The sequence below is a fragment of the Delphinapterus leucas genome, chromosome 20, assembly GCF_059928025.1.
Source record: "Delphinapterus leucas isolate spDelLeu-1000000601 "Yukka" chromosome 20, BTC_Dleu_Yukka2, whole genome shotgun sequence".
Classification (NCBI taxonomy): Eukaryota; Metazoa; Chordata; class Mammalia; order Artiodactyla; family Monodontidae; genus Delphinapterus; species Delphinapterus leucas.
This window is the reverse complement of record NC_143148.1, coordinates 46602808-46624705: the sequence shown is the minus strand read 5'-3', so window position 1 is coordinate 46624705 and position 21898 is coordinate 46602808. Positions and strand designations below refer to the sequence as shown.

At 43.9% G+C, this 21898-nt stretch overlaps 1 protein-coding gene and 1 pseudogene across 2 annotated transcripts in view; one reads left to right on the top strand and one right to left on the bottom strand.

The window, feature by feature from the left end:
• Positions 1-21898, bottom strand: part of LOC149744693 (large ribosomal subunit protein eL31-like) — a 70330-nt pseudogene that overhangs the window by 23486 nt on the left and 24946 nt on the right. The window lies entirely within an intron of this gene.
• CHST4 (carbohydrate sulfotransferase 4) lies at positions 7865-10606 on the top strand. Its single transcript, XM_022583271.3, has one exon. It carries the CDS (start codon positions 8674-8676, stop codon positions 9847-9849), a length of 1176 nt encoding a protein of 391 aa, XP_022438979.1. The 5' UTR covers positions 7865-8673; the 3' UTR covers positions 9850-10606.

Sequence of the window (21898 nt, the reverse complement as noted above, 5' to 3'; positions counted from 1 at the left end):
CTGCTTACCTTGGAAGTGGTCACCTCTGAATGATGAGGGAAGGGGGAGGACGTGAGAGTGAAGAGATACTAAGCCAGCTTTGGCAATGTTCTGTTTTTTGGGTGTTTTATTTTGGAGTGGTAGTTCCTTTATATTATTTGTTAAATTGTACCTTTATACCTTAATTTTAATTTCATAATTTAAAATGTTTTAAAGACTAAGGAAAAATAAATACAAAACTATATTTTCAGTGTGATCCCAATTATACAGATTTCTGCAGGCACGGGTAAAACGATCAATGGTGCTCTTCTGTCGGCAGCAAAATGTAAAGAGATTTGTGTTGTCTTCTTTATACATTTTGTATTTTTCAAATTTTTTATAATTAACAAGTATTACTTTTATAGTAAGAATAAAAGCAGAACTACCAACGGCCCAGTTTTGCTCTTCAATTTACGTCTCTGCAATGGAGTCACTCTGAGGAAGAGAAATTTCTCTTCCACCTGCTAGAGAGAAACAGGAAGGGAGAGAAGGCCACACGACTGAAATCAATACAAGGCACCACCACAGGTCTGGTTATTTGTGCTTATGATAAGGCCTTAGGGGGCTCAGCTGATTGAAACCAGCAAATATACTGCCTAGATTATCCCAGAACTCACACAACTCTGTCTGTTCTCTCTTTCAAGGCCTTGGAAAATAAGCCAACAGCCGAGAAAGAAAAAAAGAGGTGTTATTATGATTCCATAATAACTACCACTTTTAAACTCATTATTGTCATAATATTGCGTTAGGGGTGTTATATGCATGAATCCAATCCTAACATTCACAAGAATTCCATTAGGTGAACATATATTTTACACTGATACTTTACACCTTATTTTACAGTGATATTCTAGGGCTCAGAGAGGTGGAATGACTCGCCCAGACGTCTGACTCCAAAATCAGTCGCTTTTACACTCCACCACAATTTACCTTTATTCCTGTACATGTTGTAAAAAGAGCTTCCTCATCTTTTTTTTCCTTCCTCATAGCCAAGATGAGCCAAGCGAAATGTTGGTTCTATCTTCCCCAGGGAGTGACAGTCCATTTAATTCCAACAATAAGCTCGCCTCCAGGAAGAAAGGACTATATAAAGGTCTGTGTGAATTACACAGTGATTATGAAGTTAATAATGTGACAAATCCAGTGGCTGAATCTATGACTACCTGACATAGTCCAAGAATATACAGTGTAAGAGGCTCTTAGCCGCCCACGAAAGAGAAGTCAGTTTGTGCCAGTGCTACACTATAGGCGACTTCTCTTCTGGATCTCCCCTCTCTATGAAAGGGAGTAAACATTTATCGAATAGTTTCTGAATTAATCAGTGTCCTGGGAGCTATACAGGCTATTTTTCGTGGCTGACTCAAGGCTTGGGACTTCTGGTGTGTTGCTTTATATAATCTGGCCTTTGACCTGAAGACTTCCCTTTAGTGATCTGCATATTTTTGCCTGTACAATCAACCCTTCCTCCGTATCTGCAAGGGAATTGGTTCCAGGACCCTCGCTGATACCATGCTCAAGTCCCTTATATAAAATGGTGTAGTATATGCATATAACCTATACACATCCTCCTGTATACTTTAAATCATCTCGAGATTACATTGTAATACAATGTAAATGCTATGTAAATAGTTGTAAATACACTGTAAATGCTATATTAATAATTGCCTGTGCCTGGCAAATTCCAGTTTTGCTATTTGGAACTTACTGGAAAAAAATTTCCCTGGAAAAAAACCAGGGAAGCTCTAAGTTTAATTTAATTGAATAAAAAATTCACCTCAACTGAGTCTCTTTGCTATAGAGCAGAGATTGGCACAACATTGTAAATCAACTACACTTCAATTAAATACATATATATATTTTTAAATTCACCTATTGGGACTTCTCTGGTGGCACAGTGGTTAAGAATCCACCTGCCAATGCAGGGGACACAGGTTCGATCCCTGGTCTGGGAAGATCCCACGTGCCATGGAGCAACTAACCCCACGCGCCTAGAGCCTGTGCTCCACAACAAGAGAAGCCACCGCAATGAGAAGACCGCGCACCACAACGAAGAGTAGCCCCCGCTCACCACAACTAGAGAAAGCCCGCGCGCAGCAACAAAGACCCAACACAGCCAAAAATAAGTAAATAAAAATAAAAATTCACCTATTGTTTTACACTCACAACAATCATGTAAAGTAGCTCAGAGTAGTTGTGTGATTTGCCCAAGTACACACAGCTAGTAAGAAGATATAATTTTTCATGACAACTTGTTTCTTTTTTTCTTGAGGGGGAAATTTCTTTTCCCGTACCCCAACTAAACGCCAATGCATATGTGTCCTCCCATAAAACGAGTTATTACATCTACGTAATACCTCTAGTTACTACCTCCTGCAAGAAGGGTGAAGATGTTGAATAAGACACAGAGGCCCAAAAAAAGGTTTTCTCCCTAAATCCAGTGAAGTGAGCAGGAAGGTGGAATCCAGAAATCGCTTCCAGGTTTTCTCCTCTTTTTGCAGCAGAGATAAGAGCAAGGTTTCACATTGTGTCCATTTTGGCTGTCACTGTCCTGCGATTTCCCTATCAACCTCATCTACTTCTGGGGTCCCTTTTCTTTTTCCACTTTGCCCTAAGGTAGTTAACCTATTCAGCTGCCTTCAAGGGATCTACATTCCAGGATCGCCTCCCAGTGGTGGGAGAGAATGCTTCCTCCTTTGCTTCTTCGGGCCCCGCCCATTCCAGCAGAGTCTCCCCACCCCTTGAGTATCTCAGGGTTAAAGCTGCTAGTATCAAGTCTCTCTGGGAGCGATGCTTTCTTAACCCTGTCTTGGAAGGTGGGTAATTTTTTGCCAGAGAAAGAAGGCAGTGGAATTTGCTCTGAGTAGGGATGGTTATGCAAGATGCAAGGAGGAGGAGGAAGCTGAGAGGAGAGTTGGTGAGTCAGAGGACAAAAGCTGCACAACTTGGCTAGCAGTGAGCCTTTAGATCAGTGGGGAAGCCTAAGCCATTAACAAGGTAAGGAGAGAATTTTCTCTACACCTCCAAAGCAGGGCCATTATTCCCAGGTTCTTGGGGCGGAGTATCAGATAACCTGGGGCAACTAAGCTGGGAATTTTCTGGGCGATGGCGGAGGGGAGGTGTTGGTGGGGGGTTGAATCAGAATCACCAGGATAATCTTCCCCAAAAAGCACAAGCTGCCTGCCAGCAGCTCCCCTCTCCCCACCCAGCTCTATCCCTAAAAGAGTTAAGAAAGAGCCTAGAATGTGAGTAGGGCTATTCCGATGTCTATTTTTGTAGCTAGTCCCCCTGACGTGTTTTACTCATTCAGACGCTGGCTTTGGATCTCTGTACTTGCAGCTTCTCCTCTGCTCAGGTGTTGGGGAGTAGGGACGGGAGGTGCTGGGAGCTACAAATTTTCTCTAGCTCAGGTAAGATTTAGTGTGATAACTGAATTCTCAGACCTGGGACCCAAAAGATCCGGGTCTGATCAGGCAGGGCTATTTCTATCGTTGAGTCAATTAACTAAAGTTCACTTATTCTGAAACACAGAGGTGTGGCTCATCACTGTTCTGTATATTTAATCGGGCTGTTGTCATTACGGTGGCTAAAAGGGCTTTCAAAGTTGTGGAGCGCTGTTCAGATGTAAAATAAGAATAAATTTGAGACCAGTGAGTCAGCCAAGGTAGAAGAGACTTCTATCTTGTAAGGCTGTGGATAAGTCTGGAACTTCTAATTGGAAGTTAAATACTTTTATATGTGCAAAATAAAAAAAAAAATCTTGTCCTGCTTTCCTTACCCAGGTCAATGAGGGCACCTCAAATAGTAAAAAAAAAAACGCTACAAATGTTTGTTCATTCAGTCATTCATTCAATAGATGTTTCTTGAGCCCCTACTAGACGCCAGTCACTGTCGTTGTTACTAGAGACACAGAAATTGCAAAGACCCTTCAGTCTAGTTAGAGCTTGTTATTGTACGGATACCCTTTGCCCAGGTGCTTATCTCACAGGTTTCCAGGTTCTGCAGCTATATGTGTGGATGCAGGTCTCCCCGATCCAGCTCTCCTCTCTCTCTGTGCAAATGTCTTCTGCCATCTCTAATTTCTGGTTTGGGGGGCATAATCTCACTGGGAAATATAAATTAGAAATTTGTCAGCGGCTGGAATCCAGGGCTCTTAAATTGATGTATGTTTGGTTTTTCCTCAGAATTCATCATTTTGTTTCTAATAGGCTACACGATATGGACTTGAGGGTCCTCTATAATTCAGCCCTCTGTAATCAGGCTGCTGGGTGAGTCACCCATCCTGGTGCCTTATAGTCCCTGTGCCTGAAGTAGGTGCTACGTCACTACCACCCTTTCGTGATGTTTTTCAAGGCAGCAGTGGATGAGGGGGAGAGCTGAGGGGGAGAGATGAGAGACAGAAGAGAGAGGCCACTTACTATCAAGACCAGGCTAGCACATTCAGGATTAGATAACAGGGAGGGCAGGTTCAAGCATGCAACCAAATAGCCAGAAAAGAACACTCAGGAAGGTGGACTAGGGACTCTGAGATGGAAATCACATCACAGACCGCTCATAAATGCTTCCTGACCCCAAGGACTGCAGAGGAAGTTAATATAGCACAGCTGGGGAGAGATGATGGTTAGGATAGAGGGAAGTGCCATGAAAAGCCTTGAGTTTCCTTGTCTTCCCGGAGCCACCTCTACCACTGATTCCAGGGGCTGCAGGGATAATCTTTCCCTGAGGCACACCCTGAAGTTTCCCCTGACTCTTCTCATCAGGCCCATCATGGGTTGCTTAGATCCAGCTTGTGTCTAGATCCCAGTGACAAGAGATGGGATTCACTTTACAAAAGCATACTTTCCTTCTGGCCAGGGAAATTGCTCATGGAAAGAAAAAGCAGAGAAAGCAGTCGGAGGGTTTCCTTGGGAATTCCTGAGAACCGTGGTCTATTAAAGCCTGAGGACAACTGGGGATGAGTTCAAAGGCCAGGCTCCAGCTCTGGGAGAGAATGGGCATGACACCAGGTGCTATTGGCAGGCAAGGAGGGCTCAGAGCATGCTAGCCCTCTCAAACACTGAGCTGGCCCAAAGCCAGATAGGGGGAGGGAGGACGTACTTTTGAAAGGTCTACGTTGCTAGTCCTTAGGAAATGTTAGCTTTTTCCTGAGCCGATTATAGGCCCTGCATATAAAATTCTATCCTTATAATTATACACAGGTCAAGTTCTTTCCTCTCTCTTTTGCTCCATTATTTCCTATCTTTGTTCCAAACTTTTCCTCATACACATAACTGCCTTTGGGAGAAGATCTCTTGCTAGTCATTTCCTCAATACTTGGGGGGCTGGGGGGTGGGTATTCTTGAGCCATTGTCAAAAATGTCTTAGTTTCTAATCATTTCCTCTTGGGCTCAAGTTTAGAAGAATAGGAACATATCTCAGCTGGCCCCATTCTAACCTTCAGGGCCAAGACAAGGATTCCCATTCATCGACATTTTCCTGGCATACAGCAAAGTGGGTTTTTTGGCACGTAGGAGAGATGATCCTCACTGGATCTTCTGGCACATGTGGAGGAAATGCATTGTTGTAATGAATGAAAGAGAGGGGTTTCTGGGCCATTGCCACTCAAGGTTTGGTTGAGGTCATTACACACTTCCTAGAAGGTTCAGGGGACTTCCAAGGGAAGTCCATGGGCTGGCAAAGCATTCTCTACCTCTTCAGGAAGCAAGCTATAAACTTCAAGAGTCACATCTGTGACTGCCCAATTCCTCCTCTAAAATTTACTCTCTAGAATCTCTGGACTTCTAGACACACAGAATGGTTTATGACCAATATGAAGGCTGTCTGGACAACAGATCCCAAAGGTACACATACCCGTACTCTTTGATTAAGCAATCCCACTTCTGGGGAGTAGGCTTACATACTTATATAATGATGTGTGAACATAAAGGTCATTATTGAAATTTTTGAAATGGCAAAAGACTGGAAACAACCCAAAAGCTCATCAGTGTGGACACTGGTTAAATAAACTGTGGTACATCTATACAATAAAATTCTACACAGTGGTAAAAAGGAAGGAGGAAACGCTTTATGTACTCCCATGGAAAGCTCTCCAAGGCATATTGTTAAGTTAACAAAGCAAGTTGCAGCACAGTGTGGATAACTTGCAACTTCTTGTGTTATCAAAAGGGGAAAAATTAAGAATACATAGACATTTGAATTTTCTTGTGTACGCATAAAGCAACTGAAAGGACACATTAAAAAATGAACCCAGGGGCTTCCCTGGTTGTGCAGTGGTTGAGAGTCTGCCTGCCAATGCAGGGGACACATGTTTGTGCCCCGGCCCGGGAATATCCCACATGCCGCGGAGCGGCTGGGCCCGTGAGCCATGGCCGCTGCGCCTGCGCATCCGGAGCCTGTGCTCCGCAACAGGAGAGGCCACAACAGTGAGAGGCCCACGTACCACAAAAAAAAAAAAAAAAAAAAAGAACCCAGTTGCTATTTGGGGTCAAGTTGGGAAATGGGCAGATGGAGGACAGGTGTTGGAAGTATATATTTCACTGTATAGTGACGATAAAACACCAGCTCGTAGATAAATACTAGCTGTCAGTAAATAGAGAAGAGATTATTGATTCAGCAGCTGGTAAAATTCTTAGGTGTTCTTTCCCCTAGAAAAATTCTATGACCCTTTTAAAAAGTATGTCATACAAATAGCTCTAGAAATTTTCTAATTTATGACTATAGGTCTCCAGAGACATAACTGTTGTCATAGGATTTCCCCTCACCTAATATTCAATATGTAAAGACCTGGAGTGTGACAGGCTAGGCTACAGGCTGGCAAGCACTGTCCTTATTCCCTTCCTGCATGTGGAATCTTAGGAAGCCTTCTTTTAAATTCTGAGTCTGATTTAATGTTCATGATAATGATACTCTTAAAAACAATTTGAACCATGTGACTATTAGCTATTCAAAACTTAAAAAAAAAAAATTGGTGATGAGACCTATCACCAGGAGAATAGCACATCCTAAACCCAGCTGCAATTACTGTCTAGAAACATATTTTCTCTTCTTTATTAAAGCTTGAAGGAAGAATTTCTTGAGTATAGAGTGATATGCAAATTAGCACCTTGCTACTGTTAACATTTTACACTATGTGAAATATCTATTATATTTCTCAACAGTTATTTATGTCAGGAAGTCACCCAGAATGATCCAGAGTCATCTCAACCCATAAAGAGAGTTAAGAGCTCCCCTGGAATAATATTCTAGCATGGCACTGGGAACAGTGGTCTTTTCACACAAAGCCCTGGTGTGAAGGGAGTAAGTTCAGCGTTGCCACCAGTCCGTTTGAGCCTTAGTGTAAATTACAAAGTGAAATTCCTTTCTCTAGATATTTAACATCTAAGAACTGGAAAACCATCCTAATGTACTTATCCTACTGAACCAAGATACTTAACTGTCACCTACCAGACATTTTGTTAAATAATAAATATCTTAAATTCTTGATGAAGTGGCATTCCCTAAGGTTGGGCAGTATACAACATGCCCAACTGAGCAACCCTGAGTAAGTTGTGTCAAGTGGTCAAACATTACCCCAAGAAGCAGCACAGTGGCTAACAGGCCACAGCATCACTATTGCAGCTCTTAGGTTGGCTTGCCACAGTTTCATACAGTTGGCTGCTAATGCAACAACGATTCAACCCAAATAGATTCATAGTTTATTACATATACAGACACGAGGACAGCATTGGGTCAGCTCCTCATGTCCCTAGTCCCACAGGATGAGACCAAATCAGAGGGGATCAGATGATAGGTGCCACGGGCACTTTGCCGCTGAGGAGAAAACTCCAAACCAAAGCCAAGCAGTTTTATAGTCTGCAGCCATATCCTTCAGGGTATTGAAAGTCCTGTGCTTAACTGAGATGAAGGAGGATAGTGAGAAATGGCCTTGGCACTATCCCTCAAGATGGGGGTGGGTGGGCGGGCCTCAAGGCAGTTCCTCAGAAGTCAGCTTATCTCCCGTAGTTTCTGAAGGAATCATGGGGCATTCAACCAAAACTTGGGTCAGACTGTGGTTAAGCTTTGCCTACATGGCCTGTGTGAAGACATGTGTGTCACCAGGGTGAACCTGTTTTCCCTATATTCATGAAATATGGCTGAGTTCACACATTTTTGTAGCTCCATGGACAAGAAGGACCAGGAGGGAGGAAGTAAAGAGCCTAAAAAGAAAGAGCTTAAAAAGAAATAGTGCTTATTGGGCTTCCCTGGTGGCGCAGTGGTTGAGAGTCCGCCTGCCAATGCAGGGGACACGGGTTCGTGCCCCGGTCCGGGAAGATCCCACATGCCGCGGAGCGGCTGGGCCCGTGAGCCATGGCCGCTGAGCCTGCGCGTCTGGAGCCTGTGCTCCACAACGGGAGAGGCCACAACAGTGAGAGGCCCGCGTACCGGAAAAAAAAAAAAGAAAGAAAGAAATAGTGCTTATTGACACACTAACTGCAAGGGACAGGAATTTGGAGAAGGATTTGTGCAATTCATTGCAAGAAGGCTCCAGCATTCTACATTGCCCCTTGGTGCGGGTCAGGAAGAAAGTAGCTTTGGCTAGAAAGGGGATGGAAGTCAGATACCCAAACATTAGCCTAACATAGCCCCTCTGCTTGTTCCTTGAAGGTCTTCTACTTCAGCATGACGCTGCCCCCAAAAATGAAGCTACTACTGTTCCTGGCTTCCCAGACGGCTGTCTTTGCTCTATTCATCCTTCTATACTCCCACAACTTCAACTCCCTGCAGATGAAGGAAGAACCCCAGCCCGCGTACATGCATGTGCTCATCCTGTCTTCGTGGCGCTCTGGCTCTTCTTTCGTAGGGCAGCTTTTTGGGCAGCACCCAGATGTCTTCTACCTGATGGAGCCTGCCTGGCACGTCTGGATGACCTTCACACAAAGTACTGCCCAGAGGTTGCATATGGCAGTGCGGGATCTCATACGGGCCGTCTTTCTGTGTGACATGAGCGTCTTTGATGCCTACATGAAACCTGGCCCCCGAAAACAGTCCAGCCTCTTCCAGTGGGAAGGCAGCCGGGCCCTGTGTTCTCCACCTGCCTGCAACATCTTCCCGCGAGATAACATCATACCCCAGGCTCACTGTAGGCTTCTGTGCAATCAAGAGCCCTTTGAGGTGGTGGAGAAGGCCTGCCGCACTTACAGCCACGTGGTGCTCAAGGAGGTACGTTTCTTCAAACTGCAGGTGCTCTACCCGCTGCTGAGAGACCCTTCCCTCAATCTGCACATTGTGCACCTGGTCCGGGACCCCCGGGCGGTGTTCCGCTCCCGAGAACACACCGCGAAGGAACTCATGATTGACAGCCACATTGTGATGGGGCAGCATCTGCAGAAACTCAAAAAGGAGGAGCAACCCTACTACGCAATGCAAGTCATCTGCCAAAGCCAGCTGGAGATCTACAAGGCTGTGCAGTCCTTGCCCAAAGCCCTGAGGCAGCGCTACTTGCTCGTGCGCTATGAGGACTTGGTCCGGGACCCCCTGGCCCAGACTGCCCGAATGTATGAATACGCAGGGTTGAAATTCTTGCCCCAGCTCCAGACCTGGGTGCACAACATCACTCGAGGCAAGGGCATGGGTGAGCATGCCTTCCACACAAATGCCAGGAATGCCCTCAATGTCTCTCAGGCCTGGCGCTGGTCCTTGCCTTATGAAAAGGTTTCTCGGCTTCAGAAAGTCTGCAGGAATACCATGAATTTGCTGGGCTACCACCTTGTCACATCTCAGCAAGAGCAGAAAAACCTGTCACTGAATCTTCTGTCTACCTGGAGCCCCGCTGAGCAAGTCTACCAAGAGGGTTGAGGAGGCTCTGTCTCCACCTGGCACCCGCTTCAGCCACGTTAACTGATGGCAGCTTCTGAGCCTCGACCGTGTGTGTCAGCGTACGTGTGAGCATGAGTTGTGCCCAAACATGTTCAAGTCAAGAAATCTTTGTGTCTCTGCTCATATCTAGAGAAGAGGCTTAGGAACCTTATGTGAGGGGCACGATCCAGCAACAAAACAGAAGTAATGTCTTTATTCTCTTCTTGGCCTTCTTACCTATGTATACCTCAGAGACTTTGTGGCCTGGGTCCTATGTGGCACCATGCAGTATCACTGGAGTAAATCCATAAACTCTTCTGTCCACATCTTGCCCGGCGGGAAAGGAGAGACACAGGAAAAAACAGGGAAATAGGTCTCCCACCAAACAGTCCACCAGCACATTCAACAGGGATGTGAACTCTGAGCCCTCAGAGAATGGGCAACAGGGTTGGATGCTTACCTGTGAGCTTGGCCATCACAGCTATCCATTACCACAAATATGGAACAAAATCTCTGCACAACAGAGGAAGCTTTTTTTTTTTTTTTGCAGTATGCGGGCCTCTCACTGTTGTGGCCTCTCCCGTTGCGGAGCACAGGCTCCGGATGCGCAGGCTCAGCGGCCATGGCTCATGGGCCCAGCCGCTCTGCGGCATGTGGGATCTTCCCGGACTGGGGCATGAACCCGTGTCCCCTGCATCGGCAGGCGGACCCTCAACCACTGCGCCACCAGGGAAGCCCCCAGAGGAAGCCTCTAAGTTCACGGGATGGCTGGGCCCAATTTGGACATCTGTTCCCCTCAGTGTTTTCCTATTTTAACCTGTGAAGCTGCCATCTGTTAACACTAAAATTCCAAAATAAGATTCTGTTTGGAGTGTACCTTTTTATGCTTTCTAATTACTTAGTAGTAAATGCTCATTCTTATGGGATCCTAACTAAGAGCCTAAACATCTTTACAGATTTTTTTGACTGGAATATTTTAATTTTTAAAAAGTTTTTATTGAAATATAGTTGATTCACAATGTTGTGTTGGTTTCAGGTGTATTGCAAAGTGATTCAGTTATACATATATATATAAATATATATATTCTCATCTTTTATTATTATCTATCACCCACACATAGAAAAACATGTTAAGACAGTGTTTGGTTCAGATGATGGACTAAGGTCTGAACTGATCAATACTGATCCTCTTAAGAGTTTGTAGAAAGTAGACAGCTAGCAGCTAAGCCCTTTCTTGTGTGCAGCGTAAGCTATAGTAATACCAGGTGGATCACTCTAGGTTCTGGAGTTCTTTTAATCTCATACCTCAGCCAGAGGACCTCGGTTATAATACGATTGGTGCTCTTCAGCTCTTCCTGGTCACCTCCCCTAACAAGAAAAGTTGTTTCCCCCAATCTTTGCAGGATTCCCCAGATCTAGTTTGTGTATCAGAATCACCTGTGAAAGATGTGTTTTGCCATGCCCTACCTCAGATCTGCTGGAAATGGAATCTCCCAGGAGAGGCTGGGATTCTGTATGTTTATCAGCTGACTCTGTGTAACTCTTCCACAGCCAGCCTGATGATGGTACACCCTGCCCTGGGCAACAGCACTCTCTGCCTTCTTGTTCCAAGACAGGTGACTTTTCAGCACACGCCAAGTATCTAAGCGCTTCCTCCTCACACAGGTGCTGTCCTCAGGTTGGAAGGAATAGGAAGGTCTCTGTATGTCTGGAACTGCGTGAACCTCTGGGTCCTGACTTTTGAAACATTTCACTTTATTCAATTCTGAGAGATACCATTATTTCATCTTTCCTTTTGTTCCCACGCCCACTTTTGACATGGTCCTCGCTTCACAAAGCTCCCTTGATGGCAGATGGGAATTCTCCCACTCCATTCCACCGAGTAGCTCTTGGGCTGCACCACCACCTGAGATGCTTGAGTAGGCACCTTTGCCAACTGGGTCTTTGATGTTAATTTATATGGGCTTTAAAGGAGTGAATTTATCCTAATACCTAAACCCAAGCCACTCTAGACCCTCCTCGAGAGCCTAGAATCTCCCAGGTAAATGCTTCTTGCCTCTCCAAACCTTCCAAAACTATGAAAATTTCCCCAACGTTGAAAATAAGGCCAGGGCAGTAGGTGAGGGTGCAAACAGAGTGAAGAGGGCCAGTGAGGGGGAGAGACAGTGATAGACTTGACCATCTCTGATTTCCCCTCTGACATTTCAGCCTCTACCTGAATTGTCTTAAAGTTAGCAACTTCCTTAGGAACCATCTCTGTGGGATGCTGGAGTACAGAGCTGCTTGCTTTTCCATCTCCAAATGAGTCATCCGTCCCAAGACAAGGAAAGAGACTAGCCACATGGAAATCTCAGGATCTTATTTAAGATTTACTTTAAAACAGCTTTAAATTTCCTATATTCCAAGTCCTAAGTCAGATGAGGTCCAGACAGCTAGTAGCCATCCTCTTGAAAGACAGCCTATACACTACCCTATATAGGAGCCACTGGCAGCTGTTTAGATTTAAATAAGTTAAAATTAAAATAAAATTCAGTTCTTCAGTTGCACTAGCTATCTTTCAAGTACTCAATAGCAACGTGTGGCTAGTGGCTACTGTACCAGACAGCACAGATATAAATCATTTCCATCACTGCAAAAGTTCTATTGGACAGTTCTGGTCTAAATTAATTTCTATTTGTTTGTAGCATCTTATCCTTAACCTCAAATTGCACCCTGCCCAAAAATGTTTAGAGAATATATAACAATACTATAATGGCACTTTTATATAACATAAAACTGTGCAGTATAAAATCATGCTACATAACCTCTAAAACTCTGGCCTAGTCACGCTTCCTTAGGCAGCAGCCATGGTGGGACAAGAGGATCCAGTGCAGCGCAAGGTTCACCAGGACGGGGCGAGCTGGGAGTACATTGAGGTCATCACCAGCAGCAGCAAGAAAATTGCAGACTTTCTCCACTCAGGACTCGCAACACTAAACGAGAAACTGACAGCTCTTGAACAAAGAATAGAGTACACTGAATGAAGCGAGGGTGACAAGCGGTGAGACCCTCACCTATAATTGTGCCATGCTGCTGCTAGGAAGTTGCTTTTGCAGAACAAAAAGGCCTCGTGGGAAAGGCCCCAGCAGTCTTCAGTTCCTTCCTCTCTCCTTAAAGAACAACAGGGCTTATTCTTGTCTTTCTTTATTTCAAAACTGTGACCTTTGGGCTCTGCCATGTACACCCAGCAGTGTGATGTGGCGTGTGGGGAGGAGTCCAGGGGAACTCTCAGAAACAACACTAGGCACTTTACCTCTTCAGTAACACTTTGTACAACTACTTGTCAACACATTTGAGGCACTAAGAGCCAAAAGCCTGAGACTCTGTCCAGGTCCTCCCCACCTTTCTCTCTCTCTCTCTCTCTCTCAGCCTTTCCTTACAGCTCTCATTGCCTCTGCATTGCTTCTATAAATAGTCTGTCTCCTCCCCAACTTTGGCCGGGGGTGGGAAGCATTCCTGGCTGAGGAGCCCTGGTGAGGTGGCTGCCAGAGAATGTTGTTGCTAACCCATCAGTTTCTTGTCCTTTTGGGAAGGTCAAGGCCAGGCCTCCACTTGGCTTGAAAAGGGACATTTTCAGAGTTTTCTTTCTGTCACTTGAAGTGTCTTAACCTTTCATATTTCCCTAATAAACTCCTCAACTTTAAAATAAATAGATAAATAAATAAAACTCTGACCCAGTGCTGAGCGAGATTTAGAGAGCAAAGGAACATCTCCTATTGAAGCGCTCAGGCGGCTGGCACCAGAGTTCAGGGATGCGAGCGGCAGTACACTCAGTTATGAAACATGGGGAATTCGGGGAGCTGAGAACCCATGATGGGTATAGAGGACTGTGCTCTGCAAAACAGCCTTTCCACTTTGGAGGTATCTGTTCCAGCCCCCAACCCCCAAATAGGCAGGCGTTTGTTTGCCTCCCAAGCCTATTGAGCTGCATGAGATCTAAGGATGAGTTTGAACATAGATGAGGGATGAATTTGATCTAAATTTCTCAGGGCTAGTAATTAGGTTTGGGGAATGAGCTCTTTCATGTCTAGAGAAAACATAATGGCCTGAAATGCCTAATTGGGGGCTTCCCCAGTGGCGCAGTGGTTGGGAATCTGCCTGCCAATGCAGGGGACATGGGTTCTAGCCCTGGTCCGGGAAGATCCCACATGCCACAGAGCAACTAAGCCCGTGCGCCACAACGACTGAGCACGTGCTCTAGAGCCCGCGAGCCACCACTACTGAGCCTGTGTGCCACAACTACTGAAGCCCACGCGCCTAGAGCCGGTGCTCTGCAACAAGAGAAGCCACCATGATGAGAAGCCTGCGCACCGCAATGAAGAGTAGCCCCTGCTCGCCACAACTAGAGAAAGCCCGTGCACAGCAACGAAGACCCAACGCAGCCAAAAATAAATTAATTAAAATAAATTAAAAAAGAATGTGGGCTCTAGAACTGGGTTGCCTGGGTGACTTTGCTATCACCAGTTGGGTGACCTCAGCAAGTCCCTTAACATCTCATGTCTCGGTTCCCTTACCTGTAGGGTGGGTAGAATAATAGTAGTATCAACTCCTTGGAGTTGCCAGGAGAACTAATGAGTTAATACACGGAACATGCTTGGAAAGCATCTGCTGCTCACTATTGTTAGCTGTGAATATCTTGGTAACAACACTAGTCTCGGCTCTCAAGGACTGTCTTCCATAATTTCTGGTAACATCCTTATTAAGGTGATGTTTAACAGCAGATCACAAACCCTTTATGGCATTTCTGATCATAATGATACCATTAGGAGATTGATAATTTTCCGATATTCTAGTTTCTCAATATCTGTAGTTCTCAACCAGAGGTGACTTTGCCCCCCAGTGGACATTTGGCAACGCCTAGAGACATTTTTGGTTGTCACACTTTGGGAGGGGGGTGTTTCTGGAATCTACTGGGGAGGGGCCTAAAGTGCTGCTAAACCTACAATGTACAGGAAAGCCCTCCCTTAACTAATATATGATTAGTATATAAAGGACAAAGAGCTAATGACTCAAATAAATTTCTCTTCCATCTTCATTCAATTACATTCAATCTCACTCAAATGAGATTGAAAGCGTCTTGACTGGGGAGATGTCATAACCTGGGCTCTTTTGATACCCACTCAAGTCATCTGAAAGGGAGAAGTGGAGGAGACATTATACCAATACAGCACCACGGAAGTCTGATGAGAGGAAGTGAGTGCAGCCAGGCTTCCCGGTCACTCACTGGCCAATCTATGCCTTAACCGGTCTTTGCTTGCGTGCACCCTAATTCAGTTAGCTGTAGCTTGAAGAGAAGAGTTTAAAGGGGCAAAACATGGTCATTTAGGGCCTTGGGGAAGATGGGCAGACAAATGAAGCCATGAGCAGACACTGGGCTAGACAAATGAGTTGTCTAACATGTCTGAGAATAGAAGAATCATTGACAAACGTCAAAAAGTTCCATGGGCACCACAGAGTTTACATCACAGTTCCTCAACCTTTTTTTTATTATCACCCCCTCACCCTCAACAAGCTTTTTTAGACATTTTTTCCCTAATTGCACCTCTGCCATGAAATGTTAATACCGCAAATACACTGCATGTCTGTTTTTGTATGGTGGCCATTTGGAGGGTCACAAACCACCATAATATCTACTCTTTTTTTTTGGCCTCCCCCAAACTGCTTTTCACCCCCTTGGTAATTTTCACCTCCATTGGGAATGCATGCTTTAGACTACTGTCCCCAGTATTTTTTAAACTCCTTTCCCACCCAGCTCCTATCTTTTTTTTCCTCAACATGTCTTTTCATTTGTCATCTCCCCAAATTATGTTCCTTGCTCTCACCAATGATAGCTGTACCCTGCTCATCAATAATTGAATGTGATTATGTAAAATAACACATATAAGTGTAATCTGTAAACTGTAAAGACCATGAAAACGCTGGTTATTATTAGTAGTAAAATAATAATACAAGTAATTCTTGACTGCTGTCCTCCCCGCCAGCCCTAATCCTAACCATTTGGCATGGTCCAGCTTTCCTTGCCAATTTTCACACTGGCTTCTTATGATCCTGGATGAAAAATAAGGAAGCTAGTTTATGCTTTGTTTGTTTTTTAAATTTATGACAAGAGTTGGTAACAAATGGAATAGGCACGTAAAATAGGTTCATAAAGAATGAGGTACGTTTCAGAAAAAGTTAGCCATTGCTCTACCCTAAATCAATGTGGACTTAAATGACTAACTGCCTATAATTTAAACATGCTGAATGAAAAGAAATAAAGGCTCCTATTATTTTATGTAGTGGTAAGGCGAATGATTATCTGATCCATCATGAACCAAACTATGAGACCTTAGCAGATGCAACACACACACACACACAGGCCATTCTAGACGCAAATAAGCTTTAAAAAGTTGACTACACTAAATTTAACTGGGTTTTCAAATGTGAGACCCTCAGAACTTCAAATATGTTTGTGTGCATATTAAGAAGGGATTAGAGTATATAGCAGCTCTCCCAAACTTCTTTGACCAAGGATGTTTTCATCCTGTGAACATCTGTCAGTAGAATGTTTAGAGGAAGCGCAGTTGGAGAAACGCTGAATTATCTTCGGCACTCATAACCCTGGACGTTCCCAGCACTCTGCCTTCTCCTTGCCTTCTCCCAAGCCCAAGCAGGCAAATTACGAATGGAGAAAATCACATGAGGGCAGCTTGGTTCACAGGCAGTTATAATCACCTCCATCAATTTATGATCACTTCAACACTCACCTGCAACCCCTTCCCCCTCTCCATAAGGACTTGCAGGTTTAGAAAGCCTTTCAAGATCCGTCCCTTGCATCCTTCTCTAATAACTCCCTCTTAGACTCCACTTCCTCCATCTCAAATGTGAAGTTCTACCAATGTACCATGTCTGGATCTTAGATCATGCTGCTTCTCCCACCTGGAATACCCTGTTCTGTCCCACCTTCAACTTCTCTGGCTCATTTTTTTGATCCCTCAGTTCTCAACTAAAACATACCCTCTGGAAGTTTTTCCTGGCTTGATCCTTAAGCCTCTGTTGAATGCCACTTTTTTTTTTTTTTTTTTCTTTGCGTTGCGCAGGCCTCTCACTGCTGTGGCCTCTCCCGTTGCGGAGCTACAGGCTCCGGACGCGCAGGCTCAGCGGCCATGGCTCACGGGCCCGGCCGTTCCGCGGCATGTGGGATCTTCCCGGACCGGGGCACGAACCCGTGTCCCCTGACATCGGCAGGCGGACTCTCAACCACTGCGCCACCAGGGAAGCCCTTGAATGCCACTTTTACATGCTTTCTATTATAGCATTTATCACACTGTAATAAAACTGCCCAATTTAAGCAGCCGCATAGCACAGGGAGATCAGCTCGGTGCCTTGTGACCACCTAGAGGGGTGGGATAGGGAGGGTGGGAGGGAGGTAGACGCAAGAAGGAAGAGATATGGGAATATATGTATATGTATAACTGATTCACTTTGTTATAAAGCAGAAACTAACACACCATTGTAAAGCAATTATACTCCAATAAAGATGTTAAAAAAAAACTGCCCAATTTATGTGTTCTTTGAGCTCTTTGAGAGCAGAGTCTATCTTATTCACCGTGGTATAACCAATGCCTAGCACAGTTCCTAGCATCTAGTAGGCACACAATAAATATTTGTTTAATAAACAAAAGCTTGATCTCAGCCTCATTATATGTAAAGGGATCAGTCTTTATGTAATACTTTTTAAAAGGCCAATCACAGAAACACAGTGACATATTTAAAGATTCAGATAAGAAATAACCAACATTTAAGTTTCCTGTCTGAGTGAAATAAGGGAAGTTGAATCTTAAAGCCAACAGCTCTGAAGTGCTAGGTCAAGTGGGGTGGCAGGTGGAAGGGTGGATAAAGCAAAGATTCAAAAATTAAGTTGAATTGTATTTCTAATAGTGATACAAGGGCTTCCCTGGTGGCGCAGTGGTTGAGAGTCCGCCTGCCAATGCAGGGGACACAGGTTCGTGCCCCGGTCAGGGAAGATCCCACATGCCGCGGAGCGGCTGGGCCCGTGAGCCATGGCCGCTGAGCCTGCGCGTCCGGAGCCTGTGCTCCGCAACCGGAGAGGCAACAACAGTGAGAGGCCCGCGTACCGCAAAAAAAAAAAAAAAAAAAAAAAAAAAAATATATATATATATATATATATATATATATATATATATAGCGATACATATTATCATAGCAAGAGAAGCTGCAAATTATGCTGGTTGTCTAAAGAGCTGCATGTGTTCACAGGGTGTATGAACTAACCAATTGCCTTCTGGATGCAGTTGGCAAATATTTGCTTAGTGATTGCCTTGCAGCTGTTTCTTAGCCAAATCTCCAAGCAGAAAGTTTATGGCTTGCTTTTTTTATTGCCTCTCCACCCTCATAATGGCAAAATTTTGTTTAAGGAATGTCTTGGGGGAATAGAGTCACCTTTGATCCTTTCTTTTCTTTCACTTTCCACAATCCTGTCCATCAGCAAGTCCTGTTAGCTTGACTTCCAGAATGTACCCTGAATCAGACCATCTCCACTCAACATCGCACTGCTACAATGTTCATCCAAAGCAACCTCAAATCTCACCCGGACTGCCGCAAGAGCCTGCTAACAGGCCCCTTCTTGCCCTGCTCTCACAGTTCACCTCCCATTTACTAACCAGAATGACCTATCTAAAGGGTAAATTAGATGCCAATTCTCCGCCTAAAGTCCTCCAGGAAATTATAGTCCGGGTGACTGTAAAAAGGAGAATGGATAAATAAGTTGGTAAACTCATATCATGCAATACTATTCAGTAATAATATTGAATAGTTGATACATGCAACATGGATGCCTCGCAAAAGCATTAGGCTAAAGTGAAAGAAGTTCTACATGAAAGAGTTCATACGATATGATTTCTTAATATGTACAGTTGTAGACCAGGAAAAAACTAATATACGGTAGAAAAAAATAATAACAGTGGTTGCCTCTGAGGGTGGGGGGGGTCATGGTGATTGACAGGGAAGAGATATGAGGGAACTTTGTTGGGTGATAGAAATGTTTCATATCCTGACAGGAGTTTGGGTTGCACAGGTGCATGAATCTATCAAAACTCAATGACTGTACACTTAAGATTTATGTACTTCATTGTATGAAAAGTTACCTCAAAAGAAAAAAAAAACTGCAAACAAATATTGAATTCTAGTTAATGATACACATGCGAGAGAATTTAGAAGTTACTGATGTCTGCAACTTACTTTGCATTGCATCCAAAAATACATCAGAGTGAATGATAGATAAATGGACAGATACGATACAACAATTATAACAAAATGTTAATGGTAGAATCTTAGTAAGGAGAATATGGGTATTCACTGTGAAATTCTTCCAACTTTGCTGTTTAGAATTTTTCATACTAAAACATGATGGGGAAATAAAACCCCTAAGGTGACCACACTTCTGGAATGGCAGCGTGAGAAGCTCACCTCCCCACTGAAACATTTAACTAGTGAAAATTATTTTTTAAAAAACCAACCATTTAAAATCTCTGGATATTGTTCTAAGAGTATACAGAAAGTGGAAAAACATTTATTCAAGAAAGTTTAGTAAATCTTGATAAGAACAGTAAGAGTTCTATGGTATTTGAGCCACTGTCTGATTCTATCTCCTCCCAGCTCACTGTGACATAAGTTCCACTTCAAGCAGGGAGGTCAAAGAAGACAGGACTCCCTTTCCCTTCAGCTCCTAGTCTAGGAGTATGGTTTCACCCAAGGAAGGGCAAGTGGCCAGCATGTCATCCCCTTTTCTGGCAGGGGCCTGGACTGGGACTCCCTTCCAAATCCCAGGTCCCACTCATAAGGTGGAAGTTTTACCTAGGCACAGAAAGCTGAGAATATTGGGTCCCAATTGCCCCCACCCCAGCTCACTCATAGATTCCATGCCAGGAGGGCAAACCCAAAAGACTAGGGGCTGCCATCCACACCCAACGCCCCACTCGTGGAGCAACCCAGGTTTATCACTTCAGAAGAGGTGGACAACAGTCCCTGCCCATGCCCTACTCTAATGCAGTAGTACAGGCATTCTGTTGGAAGGTGGGGGAGAGGGAGGCCATAAGAACAGAGAGCTCAGACACTTCTCTGGTGGTGCAGTGGTTAAGAAACCGCCTGCCAATGCAGGGGACACGGGTTCAATCCCTGGTCCGGGAAGATCCCACATGCCATGGAGCAACTAAGCCCATGTGCCACAACTGCTGAGCTTGCACTCTAGAGGCCGCGAGCCACAACTACTGAGTCCGCATGCCTAGAGCCCGTGCTCCACAACAGGAGAAGCCACTGCAATGAGAAGCCTGAGCACCACAACAAAGAGTAGCCCCCACTCGCCACAACTAGAGAAAGCCCACACGCAGCAACGAAGACCCAACGCAGCCAAAAATAAATTAAAAAAAAAAAAAGAACAGAGAGCTCAGTAGCTCTCCCAAAGAGGACATATTTTATTGGGAGGACAATGTGGGGAAGTTCATGCATAAGGGTATTGTCAAAAACAATGGAGATTTTCGTGGTAAACAGTTAAGAGGAGGCTCTTAGCTCCATTAAACTGGCAGCAACAAACAAAATAGTAGCCCAGCTAGAAGTTTAAGAGAGTAAACCAGGGAAAGAGACAGATAAGAAGGGCTTTTCTGAGCTCAGAGCAAGCCTCAAAGACTGCCCCCACAAAGGGGTCTGACTTTAGCTGGATCACACTGTGGAACAATTTATGCCCCAGACTTTGCCAAAAACAACAGAGCAGTCAGCTAGCAATTACTGAAGGCTAAAGGCTGTGAGTGTTACAGTAAAGTCAGATCACCTAGCAGCTTAACAGGGAGACCAGGGAAAGAGAGCACTGCTAAAACTACAGTAATCCCTGGTGGTCAGAAGATTGTGTACATAGTCAAAGCTTCACTCTTTGAGGAGCAATATCAGAGACTACGCACTGTGGAGAAAATATTGATAGATTTCTGTGAACTAGTCCAGGCAAGTCACTGAAGAAATAAATAAGAAAACAAGCCCCAGGTGAGAGAGGGATCAAAATCCAGAGTTGCTACAACATATTATTGTAGCAATGTTCCATTTTCAACAAAAAAATTATGAGACATGCAAAGAAACAGGAAAATGTGACCCATGACAAGAAGAAAAAAAAAAGTAGGCAACAGAAACTGCTTTGGTGGGGGCCTAGATGTTGAACTTAACAAAAACTTCAAAGCCCCTATTGTAAATATGTTCAAAGAACTAAAGGACACCATATTTAAGGAATTAAAGGAAGGTATGTTGACAACATCTCATCCAACAGAGAATATCAATAAGAGAGTTATAAAATGTTTAAAAAATAAATAAATAAATAAAAATGAAGACACAAAATACCAAAACTTATAGGATGGAGCTAAAACAGTGCTCAGAGGGAAATTTTTAGCTATAAATGCCAATGTTAAAAAAAAAAAAAAGAAAGAAAGATCTCAAATCAATAAACTAAATTTCCACCTTAAGTAACAGGGGGGAAAAAAAGCAAACAAAACCCAGAGCAAGCAGAAAGAAGAAAAGAATAAAAATTAGAGTGGACATTATCGAAATAGAGAACAGGAGGGGGAAAAAAAGAAAAGAAAAAATAAAACCTAATTTCATTCTTTGAAAAGATCAACAAAACTGACAAACTTTTAGCTAGACTGACCAAGAAGAGAGAAGACTAAAATCACTAAAATCAGAAATGAAAGAGGGGACATTACTACTGACCTTACAGGAAAAAAAACAATTATAAGAGAATACCATGAAGAAACATATGCCAATGAATTATATAACAAACGAAATGGACAAAGTCCTAGGAAGACACAAACTACCAGAATCGACTAAAGAAGAAACAGAAAGTCTGGAAAGGCCTATAACTAGTAAAGAGATTGGATTAGTAATTTAAAACTTCCCCCAAAGAAAATCCCAAGCCCAGATGACTTTACTGGTGAATTTCACGAAACATTTAAAGAATTAATATGAATCCTCTCAA